General features: G+C 52.9%; 1 protein-coding gene across 3 annotated transcripts in view; it reads right to left on the reverse strand.

Annotated features, from left to right (window-relative positions):
• Nucleotides 1–243: 243 nt before the first annotated feature.
• The window catches only part of MARK3 (MAP/microtubule affinity-regulating kinase 3), a 91,741-nt gene continuing 80,998 nt past the window's right edge, over nucleotides 244–10,986 (reverse strand). The window contains exons 14-17 of one of the 3 annotated variants that reach the window (XM_006879055.1): nucleotides 5,589–5,846; nucleotides 3,371–3,397; nucleotides 1,865–1,909; nucleotides 308–653 (exon numbers count right to left, since the gene is read on the reverse strand). In XM_006879055.1, the coding sequence (XP_006879117.1) occupies nucleotides 308–653; nucleotides 1,865–1,909; nucleotides 3,371–3,397; nucleotides 5,589–5,846 (676 nt within the window). Of the gene's footprint in view, nucleotides 654–1,864; nucleotides 1,910–3,370; nucleotides 3,398–5,588; nucleotides 5,847–10,986 lie in introns of all 3 variants that reach the window. The other 2 variants (XM_006879053.1, XM_006879054.1) reach the window with 2 other exon arrangements.

Here is a 10,986-nt window from a genome sequence, read left to right on the forward strand (position 1 = left end):
CAGGCTAATGCGTAGTACAACTCAGTATTTTCCTCCTTGGCAATTTTAATGTTTTAGCACCAAATGATCTCCCACAGAGGGACTCGGAACCGATGTGGCCGCCGATGGAATGGGATGCTCGGGCGACAGGGAGCACACGGGGGGCTCCCATGGCTACTGTAGTGCGTGGACGAGGAAGGACCAGCCTCGCTCAGCGCTCACTCTCAGCCTGTCCTGTCCGGGTTTCACTGCTGAGCACGGTTCACATCTCCTCACTGTCTGGGAAAACACTTGGGGCTGCTGCTTGATTCGCACCACGGTGACTGGGCTACAGCTTCAGCTCGTTGGCGATTTTGGAAGCGATGTTCTTGAAGGCGATGGACGTGCCGGATATCCGCTTGAAGCGGACGCCGTTGAGGGACAGTCTGGGCAGCTTGCACACCTCCATCTCCCACTGCACGAGGCTCTCGGCGTGTCCGTCGCCGTGGACACAGAAGAGCAGGAAGCGCTCCCTCTGCTCGTAGTCACAGCTGTTGGCATCCAGCACCTTGCGGATCTCCCGCATCATGTCGCTGGGCTCCATGGAGCTCGTGGTCTTCATGCTCCACGTGAAGCGTAGCGAGCGCGGCCTGGCCTCTCTGCCGTCGTCCTTCTGCTCGGCAGACACGTGGCGGCTGCAATGCACAAGGCAGGTTACTCTCAACAGCACTGGCCCCGGCGCTGTGCCTTCACCTCGAGGAGGCAGACCCTCCCTCTGACCAGGGGGTGAGTGCACCCGTCAAGAAGGAGCTGCTCAAAGTCGAGGAAAGGAGGGACCAGGCCGCCTGGGGACAGAGCAGACAGGCTGGGGGCACTGCTCACAGACTCGAGGCCTCTTCTAGCATGGCACTCAACGTCCACTCTACCAGGCGTCACCCAGGTGTCTTAAGACTGCCCACTGTGCAGGGGCCAGCCTTGGGGCCACCCTCCTGCCCTGCTGCCATCTGACAGCCTGGCTGGCTCAGCTCATTGCTATAAAGGAGGCATCCACCTGGATACCCCTGTGGGGACCATGAGCACAGCAAACCTCTGTGACGTGTGTGCCGATTCCAACGGCAGTGCAAGCCACAGCTCCCCTGTCCACTTTTCCACATGACCACCTCCTCCTGTTGACACAGTGGGTACAGTGTGGGCAACGCAGCTGTGGACAGGCGCTCACAGCTGAGCATGGTGGGGGCTGCCTCCTGAGGACAAATCTCCATGAAGGTCATGAGCAGAGCGCTGCAGGGCCACCAGGATGGAGGTGAGTGTGAGGGGGATTGGTCTGTGGCCCATATGTCCTGAGTCCCCATGACCACACAGGGTCAGGCTGGGCATAGGGGTGGGTGGAGTGGGTGGGCACTGAGCCGCAGCACCAACGCAGACAGGGTCTGACAGACAGTGGGCACTGAGGGAGGGTCTCTGTCTCAACAGAACCAGCCTGGGGACAAGCAGGGAGATCACCCAGTGAGGCAGTGAGCGCTGAGGACCAGGTCAAGAGGACCAGCGCTCACAAGCCGGGGACGATGAGCTCTCATGCCCACGCATGACCCTGACTCGAGGAGGGACAGCTACACGTTTGAATCAACACTCATCTGCACTTGTCCCTCGGCCTTAGAGCAGAGTCCCTGGGGAACAAGGGGTCCTGGAGTCGGAGGTCAGGAGAGCAGAGTCAGGGCTCCCTCCTGGGCTCCTCACGCCTGGCTCCACGCCCAACTCTGGGAAGGAAGGGGCACACTGGCGCCCTCATGTGGTCAGCGGGGCAGCACTGGGGAAGGCAGGACAGATGGCAGAACATGCAGGGTGGCTTGTCACAGAGGTGAGACAAACACCCACAACACATTGGCATAAAAAGCGTTTCCCTCACCTTGAGCCCTCATATCTCCCGTTCCTTTCATAGTCAGTTGGAAGCCTCAATGAGAAGAATGTAGAAAAGTGGGAGAGAGAAAAGAAGTCTTACACAGCAGTACACAACCCCCACGTGTGAAGCAACATCACACCGTCTACACAGCAAAGTGCTGGACAGCAGGTGGCTGGCCCCTCTGCTGTCGCGCTTCCGCCAGGCACTCATCCTGAACACATTCATGTCGAGGCTGCAGTTCTCATACTTTCCAGCCTCACCCCCACCAAGTGACAGGTTTCCAGTGCAAAGGAGCCTCGTGGTAATTAGCTGCAGGCTAATTACCCTTTGTGACATTTTCCGTCTGAGGAGAAATTTGGCAGCTGTAGAAAGTGAATCTTAGGGTCACGTGTGTGAGAGGGGTGCCTCTGGGTGGTTTTGGGCTCAGATGGGAGCCTGCCCTTTGCTCACAGTCAGCAGACATGCCTGGGTGAGCTGGAGGGGCAGTGGTGGGGTGTCATCCCAGGGTTCCAAGGTGGCAGTCTGGTACAACTTTGAGGTGTGGTGTGACCAGGGCTGAGAGGCAGGTCAGGTGTGCTGTGTCCTAGGGCTCTGATGATGGACGGGGTGTGGTGTGACCAGGGCTCCGCGGACGGATGGGGGTGACCGATCAGACTCTGAGGTCTGGTATGCGCTCTGAGGTGGCAGTCAGGTGTGGTGTGCTCTAGGGCTCTGAAGTGGGGTCAGGTGAGGGGTCTGAGCAGACTGGGTGTGGTGTGAGTGGGGCTCTGAGATGGAGGCCAGGTGCGGTATGCCTGAGAGTCTGGAGTGGGGGTCATGTGAGGGCTCTGAGGAAGGGTGCGGAGGGGGATGGTGTAGCAGGGCCGGTGGAGTTTTCTTTGCAACAAAGCTTGTGCTTCTTTGACAGGTGACATCTGAGTGACGTCTACAAAAGCTGCAGGACCCACACTCAGGTATTGCAGAAAGTGACTTTGGCAGAATGCTCTTAATCTTCAAGTCTGTGTGACATTAAGATGCTTGTGCTATGGCAGCTGCCACATCCTTGCTCCTGGCCAACCCAAGGAGTCATCAGGTGTGATGTCATGCCACTGGCCATCTGCCTCAACGCCCTCTGTGATCAGTGGTCAGTGTCATGGACAAATGGCCAAGCCACTCACGTCCCGCACACCACAGGCCAGGCATCAGCCAGTGCACAACGCCCCGAATCACATTTTTGAGACATGCTAAGTGTTATTAGTATGAAGACAGAATTTTCTGGATGCTTCATCATTCTACTCGAGAAATTGCCCAGAACATGCGCAGGCCCGGGGAAGGTGGGCCGCTGTCCCCTCGTGATGCCTCACAGCGTTCATGCACTTCTCTCCGATGTCCTTTCAGAGAAATCAGTACTTAGTTCTCAGCAGGAAGTTTAGTTTTTTAAAGGGAAAAAACAGGGCTAGGAAGCCAAACCTGTGTTAATTGCAGGAGCGACAAGGGGAGAAGATGGGGGAAAAGTGCACATATAAATCCTACCTTTTGATAAACCTGAATGACATGTTTCTAAAAGAAATTAAGCCAAAAAAAAAAAAATTACTAAAAAATAACTTGCACAAAATAAATTGAAATTTTAGCCAATTAAAGAAAAACACAAATAAAGCTGTGCTCCTATGCTGGCCAAGGAACAGGGACATCTGTTGAAAGTTAATATATTAGGTAATTAAATGAGTATAGGTCTTTTACATAAAAAATTTAAAAAATCTCTATTTGTAAGGAAGAATTTAGCACTAGGTACTGACATTAACTGTAATGAAAGAGGTTCTTCTGAACCATGTTGCTGTTATGAGAGTTGAGACAGTGGTGACTCTCCAGCGAGCTTGGAAAGGCAGTCGAATCGCCTACGAGCTCAGCCTCCTCCTGTAGAGGAGCTGGTGGAGCCATGAACCCTGGGTTGGCAGGGCAACTCTATCACTGAGTCCCCCAAAATCCCTCAACTTTTGAGCTAGAGACAAAGGAAGACTCAGTTTTGTTGCAGTTTGGTGAATGGTGGCTCCTAACACTGTGCAGGAAAGGGTAGACCAGGTCTGTGAGGTTCCTAAGCTGTGGTTTTTATAGGAGGAGCTCACCAGATCTCTTCTCTCATAGTCTGGCTGGCATGCTTAACCACTGTGCCACCAGACTTCCTGGAACCAGAAGAACCCACTGCCATTGTCGATTCTGACTCTCAACAACTGTGAGCTGGGTTTCTGGGCTGTCATTGTTTAGCGGAGGGGCAGGGCTTGTTTTTCTCTTGAGGAGCACCTGGTGAATGTGAACTGGTAACCTTTCAGGTAGTAGTAGCCCATCACATTAAGCACTACACCACTGGGTTCCTTAAGGGGAGTGTGGTGTCTGGGACAGTGTCGCCGGGAAGGGCCAGGAGCAGTGGCGGTGTGTCCCAGCTGAGTTGAGCTGGAGAATCATTTGGGTTCTTCATCTCGAGATGGGTAACTGTCCACTCCACAGGCCAGTGGTACAGAATGAGGCAGTATCTCCTGAACACCAGGCTCCAGAGGAGGGACTCCGAGCCACCCCTGAGCCTGGTCCTACAGAGGAGGTGGGATGCACTCAGGTCTGTAAGCTCTGGAGGACAGGTGCTGCCCTCTCCATCTCCAGGGAAGATGTGGAGTTCAAATACACACAGGAAGCAGCCACTAAATGGTAGGTAGGATTATTTATCAACTGATTGTATTAATAAAACCAGGAACGAGCACAAAGAAGACAATTACTTAATGTCCAGGATTTATATTACATGTGAGGCTTTATTAAGGAGCCCACCGCAGACCAGTGTGCAGGGACGGGCAGTGCACGGGGCTTGCAGAGAAAGGAGGGGGCTGCTCAGGGGGTGCAGCTTCTCCCACCTCAGCTTCAGAGGCAGATTCCATTTCAGTCTAGTCCCTGAGGAAGGCATGAGGGACAGGGAGGCCTGGGACAGGTCGGGGGGCAATCTGAAAGGAATGCAGTACAATGACCTGGGTCAGCAGACCCTTTGGGATTGGACTTTTTCTGCTTAGAACATTCAGGGGCCCCATCAGCCAATGCTTGTACTTGGGCTGCTGCTTGCCCAGTTTAGGGTGAAGGTCCGAGGGGACAACAATAGGGTCCATGTGGCTCCACTCGGAGCTAACAGCTATCAGATGGACTCCCTGAGCATCAGGACTCACAGCTCTGACAAAGCAGGGCATCTGGGCAATGTGGGCCTTCAAGGCACAGGATGAGGGGCTCTGCCCAGTGGCTCCCCACAGGCCCCACGTATGCTCTGAATTGAAGAGAATTTCTTTGGGGGAGTTTGGGAGGTTTCCTGATTACCTTTCACTCCTTGTTATGGGGTGGAATGGCACCTCGCCTACAGTGTTTTTAGGCTTCTGTGACCCGCTAGAATAAGGTAGGGACCGACACTCCAGTCCCAGGCTCTCAGGTCCTGGCAGAGGCCCCTAGGCTCCAGTCAGCCTGGGTCCTGGCTACACAGCCTCGGAAACTGCTGCTCCTGACAGCGAGCCAGGTGCTTCCTCTCCACACCTCCGGAGATCAGCACGGAGCTGAGCCAACGTGGGCCCACAAACAGCACCTGAGGTACCCTCAGCAGAGGGTAGTCAGGGGACAGTGTGTGCTCAGGACTGTGCCCACCCCCAAGACCTCCAAGGGCCAGAAGATGAGTGGCTGCCTTTCCCAGTCATACTGACAGAAGCATTCACCGCCAGTGCCCTGCACTTACCTCCTTGTTAGTTTTGAAGTTAATTTACTAAAGAGATTAGTGGAGCCCCGGCTTCGAGTCTGGGACAAGGGTGTGGCTTCGTGGGACAGGCTGGGCGAGGCAGGTGGACCATTGTAGGTGGCTGTCCGCCGTTCCCGAGGCTGGCCGTGGAAAGTGCTTCGGCTGGCAGTTCCTCTGGGGAAACGGATGCGGTCGGGCGTGGCCGCGCTGCTCACACTGTGCGTGGAAGCAACTGGGGCGCTCTGATCAGGAAGGGCGCTGGGAACGAGAGAATGCACTCTTACTTTTGGGTTCCTGGTCCTGGCTCTGTGGCAGACACGGCATGTAATGCTTTACAACAACACCCCAAGTTTCTACACACTGGAGGAAATCGGTTACAATGAATTGGGATCAACACAAGGCGGGCATTTTACAAGACTGTGGAGGATGTAGTGACCCATGACAAAAAGCCTCAAGTTTCTGGTGCTAACAGTCTCAGGGTCAGGGGGAATGCAGACTGACTCACAAGGCTCAAGCTCTCCTGAGCTGCTTGCTGGGCTGCTGACATGCAGAGACCCTCCCAACAGGACAGTGCCGTGTAGCAGGGTCAGCAAACCACATGGAAGGCAAGAAAGGTAGGAGAACTCTGCACGCAGGGCAGAGCGGAAAAGCCTGAGCTTTCTGAGACGTGCAAAGATGTGGCCGCAGCTCAGAAGGTGACAGGTGACCCCTGGCGGGAGGCGCATGTCCGTCCACAGCTGTGCCATCACGCCCTTCACTAGTGACTGGCAAGAACATGGTCCTGGGATGCCTAGAGGCTGACGTGGACGCTGACTTCTGACGCCTCAGCGGAGCACAGGCAGAAGCGGCAGCACACCATGAGGCAGGGCTGGCCATCTGAGCAAACACATGTCCGGCTGGGAGGGGGTCAGGGTTCAGGAAGGGACAAGAGCTGCCCATCAGCCACAGTGCACACCTTCTTCCCACACACCCCGCTCCATCGGTTTGAACCGCACACCTCTGGGACTGCAGTCAGATTCACCACCACACACGTGAGTACTGGTTCATGTGAGAGCTGGGTAGAAGAGGTCGCCTAACCTCAGGACGTGCCATGTCTGCGTGGGGAATGGAGGCCGGACAGGATGCCCCACCGTCGGCCCTGCGCATACTCTGGGTTTCAGTAGAGCTGGACACGGCAGGCCGTGTTGTCAAGTGACAAGGTCACTCCTTCGAAAGGACAGGTCAGATTCTTGAGAGCAGCCCTGGAGGGACAGGCTGAGTCAGCAGGCCGTGTTGTCAAGTGACCAGGCCACTCCTTTGAAAGGACAGGTCAGATTCCTGAGGGCAGCCCTGGAGGGGACAGGCTGAGTGTTTGGCTGCTGAACAAGGACCGAGGGCTGAGCCCACATCCACTTGTGAGAAGAGGCCACGTATTTCAGCCTGGAAAGGGCCCAGGCCCCCCTGAGTCACAACCAACAGGACAATGGGAACAGCACAGGGTTAAGGGAGACCCTTTCTGCAACGTGGGAAAAGCAGCAGGAGCTAAAATCGGTGCTGAGTGAGCTACTGTGAGGCAGACAGAAGACACAAAGCGGCAGCTCCTGACAGGGCTGCCAACACAACAGTCATCCTAACGGCTGTGGTCAGGTGCCGTCCAGTCAGCTGTGAGCAACATGACACAGGATGGAACACGGTCTGCTCTGGGTCACGCTCATGACTGCGGCCACGGACGACCACGGCCTGGTCACCACAGAGCTCCAACTCCAAAATGAGTTTCTACACTTCCAGCACTGTGAGGGCACTCAGAGGCTTAGGACTCACTGGGGGACAGTCTTAGTGTCTTGTCACAGAAACCCTTTCAGAGCCCAAATTCAGGCTGGGAGCCGCCAAATCTCAGCTGCTCAGCCCTTTGGCTGCCCCTGCTCCGCCCACAGGTCCTTGGTCAGCAAGCTTCTCACTGGCCTCTCCCAGGAAGGGTGCAGCCACCTCGTCCCAGTGTTAGTTCACGTGTCAGTACTGCCTGCCACTATACAACAGAGGCCTCTCGGCCTGAGCTCTTCAGGGCAGGGCTGCTGAGAAGCTCAACAAGAACAGGTCTTAACAAATGGTTTCTTAACGGAAAGCTAGTAAACTAGCTACTAAACTAATAGCTCCAGCGTGAGGGACTGTACACCATTTCTGGGAGAGGACCTTGACCTCTGGACTGGCAGGAAACAAAGGTCTCATGATGATGGACTCATGTCCTTTCCCTGTGACAGCAGGGCTGGGGTGCTGCTTTTGGGGAGCCCACTTCCCAATTCAGTTCCTGAGGTTCTGATGAGACAGCCTTCACCCAGATTCTTCCTCATGCAATGATGGGTCCGGAGGTGGGCCACGGCCAGTCTGGACAAGCAGAGGTCACAGTAAGGCTTCTGGTTGTAAGAGCCTAATGCATAGTTGGATTCTGCCTGAGTCGACGAGGGAACTGCTCTAGCGAAGCAGCAGGAGGCCGACTAGAACTTGAGAAGGGGATGCCTTCTGGCCTGGCCTCTGTCTCCTGCAGTAGAGGCCCCTCACTGGCTCAGGCACTCCGAGGTGGAGTGGAAGTGCAGGCAGGCAGGCTTTCCATGCTGTCACCCTGCCCATACCATGATCAAAAGAAGGTGAGTGAGGCCGTGAGAGAATGGAGATGTCTAAGGATAAACCATGGGGGGAAAGAAAAAATTAAACTTCATCAAGATAAAAAAACATTTAAATTCTCCTGGACTTCAGACTTTCTGGAGCCAGGAAGGCTGGATGGACCCTGAAACTAATGTCCTTGGTACTCTTTAAACGTTAAATAAAACCATTTCCTGAAATCTTAAAACCAAATGAGTTTTAATCAGCAAAAAAAAAATGTCTGCATTGCATGCTATGGTCATTCAAGCTCTTTCTGGAGAATCAAACTGAACAAAGCGACTCAGAAGAGCAGACAGAAAACCAGCGATGCAGTGAGCGCAGGGCTCCATGTCTTCACTGTCACTGAATTAGACATCAAATTGATTATACCACTGAGTGTCATCAGGGCCATTCAACTGCACATACAGAAACTTCTCAGCCGGTCTATGCTGTGCTGTGTATATCCTGAGCAACAACAATGACATTTGAAAATATGTTTTCTTTGCAAGATTTTTAAAATGGAAGTGCAATCCACACACTTGGAGGAAACCGTGCACAACACCTTTAATAAATGACTTTCATGCTAAGTGTGTAAGAGAAGACAACCCACCTTTCTCACCTCAGCTCTGGCCTTACTCACATGGGCTTCCTGGCGGGTCTCAGAGATGGGAGAGCTGTCCATTCTATCACTGATAGACTGGCGCGGCCTCAGGGCCCTCTGATGGCACAGGCCCAGCTGGTGTGCTCTATGGCTCTGCACATCCACTCTAAGCTTTTCCAGTCTGCTATCAAATGCCAGGGAACTCTGCTGGCCTAGTGATAAGAAGACGCACTGCAATCCCAAAGGCATGTGCTTCACAGGAGAACTACTTCTGAAAACTGGCGGAAGGGTCAGCTGTGGGTTGGTCCCAACTTGATGGTACACACCACCACCACCCATATGCCACAGCAACACTGGTCTTTACACTTACTGTGGACCCTGGCTTTCATTTCCCAGGAGCCATCCTGGCAGGAGGTCAGCAGAATCTTTCTTTTTAAAAATTTTTTTACATTTTTATTGTATTATTTTACGTGTACCGTCAAATCAGATCTGACTGGTACAGGAGGAGATTGCCCCCTCCTTCTCCAGCAGAGCATCTGGTGGATTTGAACCGCGTACCTCTGGGATTGTCAGCAGAATCTCTTGGGAGTCCTTGCGAGAGTAGTATAGCCGGTGTCACTGAGAATGCTCTCACATGCACGTGGTCATTGTTAGGTGCCATCGAGCTGAGGACGATAGATCTGAAGGCTGTCCTCCACGTGCCCCCTTGCTGCAGTCACTGTATCAATCTATCTGACCAAGGGTCTTTCTCTCTTTCGCCAACCTTCCACTTTTCCGAGGATGGTGTCCATCTGCCACGTGAAACCTCTACCTATATCAAGAGGCTACTGTGTGAACAGTGTCAGGGAGCACTGCATGCTTTAAGAAAGGAGTGCATCAGGGCTGTTTCTTTTCTTGATAGAGTGGGCTGTGCTCGGTGCTTCTGGGTCTTCTAAAAACGGCAACTTAGAGAAATGCTATGCTTTTTAAACTGAACAAGTTTTCCGAAGTAGCCACTGTTAGGAGCTGCTGACCTGATGATGACTCCCCGCAATCCTGTGAACAGCACATCTGAACCGTGTTCCGTCCTGCACCATCCTCACAGCCACGCTTACGTGCAACTGTGGCAGTCACTGGCGATCCGCCTCGTGGATGATCCTTTCTTTCCTGCATGTTTTCTCTGCAGGAACTGACCATTCTTGACAACATGCCTTTCACCATCCTAGCCACAAAGGAGCAAGACAGTTTTGTTTCTTCACCTGGCAGTCCATGCAATACTCAGTATTCTTCAGTAACACAATGCAAAGACATAAATTATTTTTCAATCTTTATTCTCTGTCCAACTTTCAGATGCACAAGAAACAACTGAAAATGCCAGGACTTGGATCAGATGTGCTTTAGTTACGAAGTTGATCTTTTAATATGACTTTTGCTAGCCATGGTTTGACTCTTGCTATGCAGATAGGCAGAAATGTGAACGGGCATGTTAGCTTATCCATCCACAAGGGGACGGCTATCTGCCATCCCACAAGGGGTATGGCTAATCTTTCCAATAAACCGAACAGCTCTAGTTGCACACAGCTCTTCTTGTGCCACTGAAAAGAAATCAAGACAATGTAGGAAGAAGCCCTTTCTGCTCCAGCTACACCTATGGCAGCAACACCTACAGCCAAAGTGGAGGCCTGATGTGAGCTGGGACCTTGGGGGGGGCCAATTCTGGCAGGACTGAGAACTCAGGAAACACCAACCTGCAAGACCTGAGGCTGAGATGCATTCTGGGAGCTGTCTTGACTATATTGTTATTAATCTGGATTATACCCTTTGACTTCCCAATATGGTTTTGTGTGGTCTGTAAGCTACCGCATCGGATGAGCAGAAAGAAGTACGGGAGTCTAGGGAACATGTCTGACCTCATGGGAATTAGTTTTGTGCTAATGATGCTGGGACAGTTCCCCTTTGCCAAGTAGGTAAAGGTCAGATAAGGTTGTCCCCATGTGGCCTTTTCTCTTTTTACATTAGTCTTTTAACTGAGATTCTTGCTCTTTTTATTATTTTTTGTGTGTGTACCGTCAAATTGGATCTGACTGGTACAGGACAAGATAGCCCCTCCTCCAGCAGAGCATCTGGTGGATTCGAACCACGTACCTCTGGGATTGCAGTGAGATTCTTGCTCTTTATTAGCACTTCAAAGAGGCCCTCGAT

This window comes from Elephantulus edwardii, unplaced genomic scaffold, assembly GCF_000299155.1.
Source record: "Elephantulus edwardii isolate Elephantulus edwardi_28Jun2011 unplaced genomic scaffold, EleEdw1.0 scaffold00002, whole genome shotgun sequence".
Taxonomy (NCBI): Eukaryota; Metazoa; Chordata; class Mammalia; order Macroscelidea; family Macroscelididae; genus Elephantulus; species Elephantulus edwardii.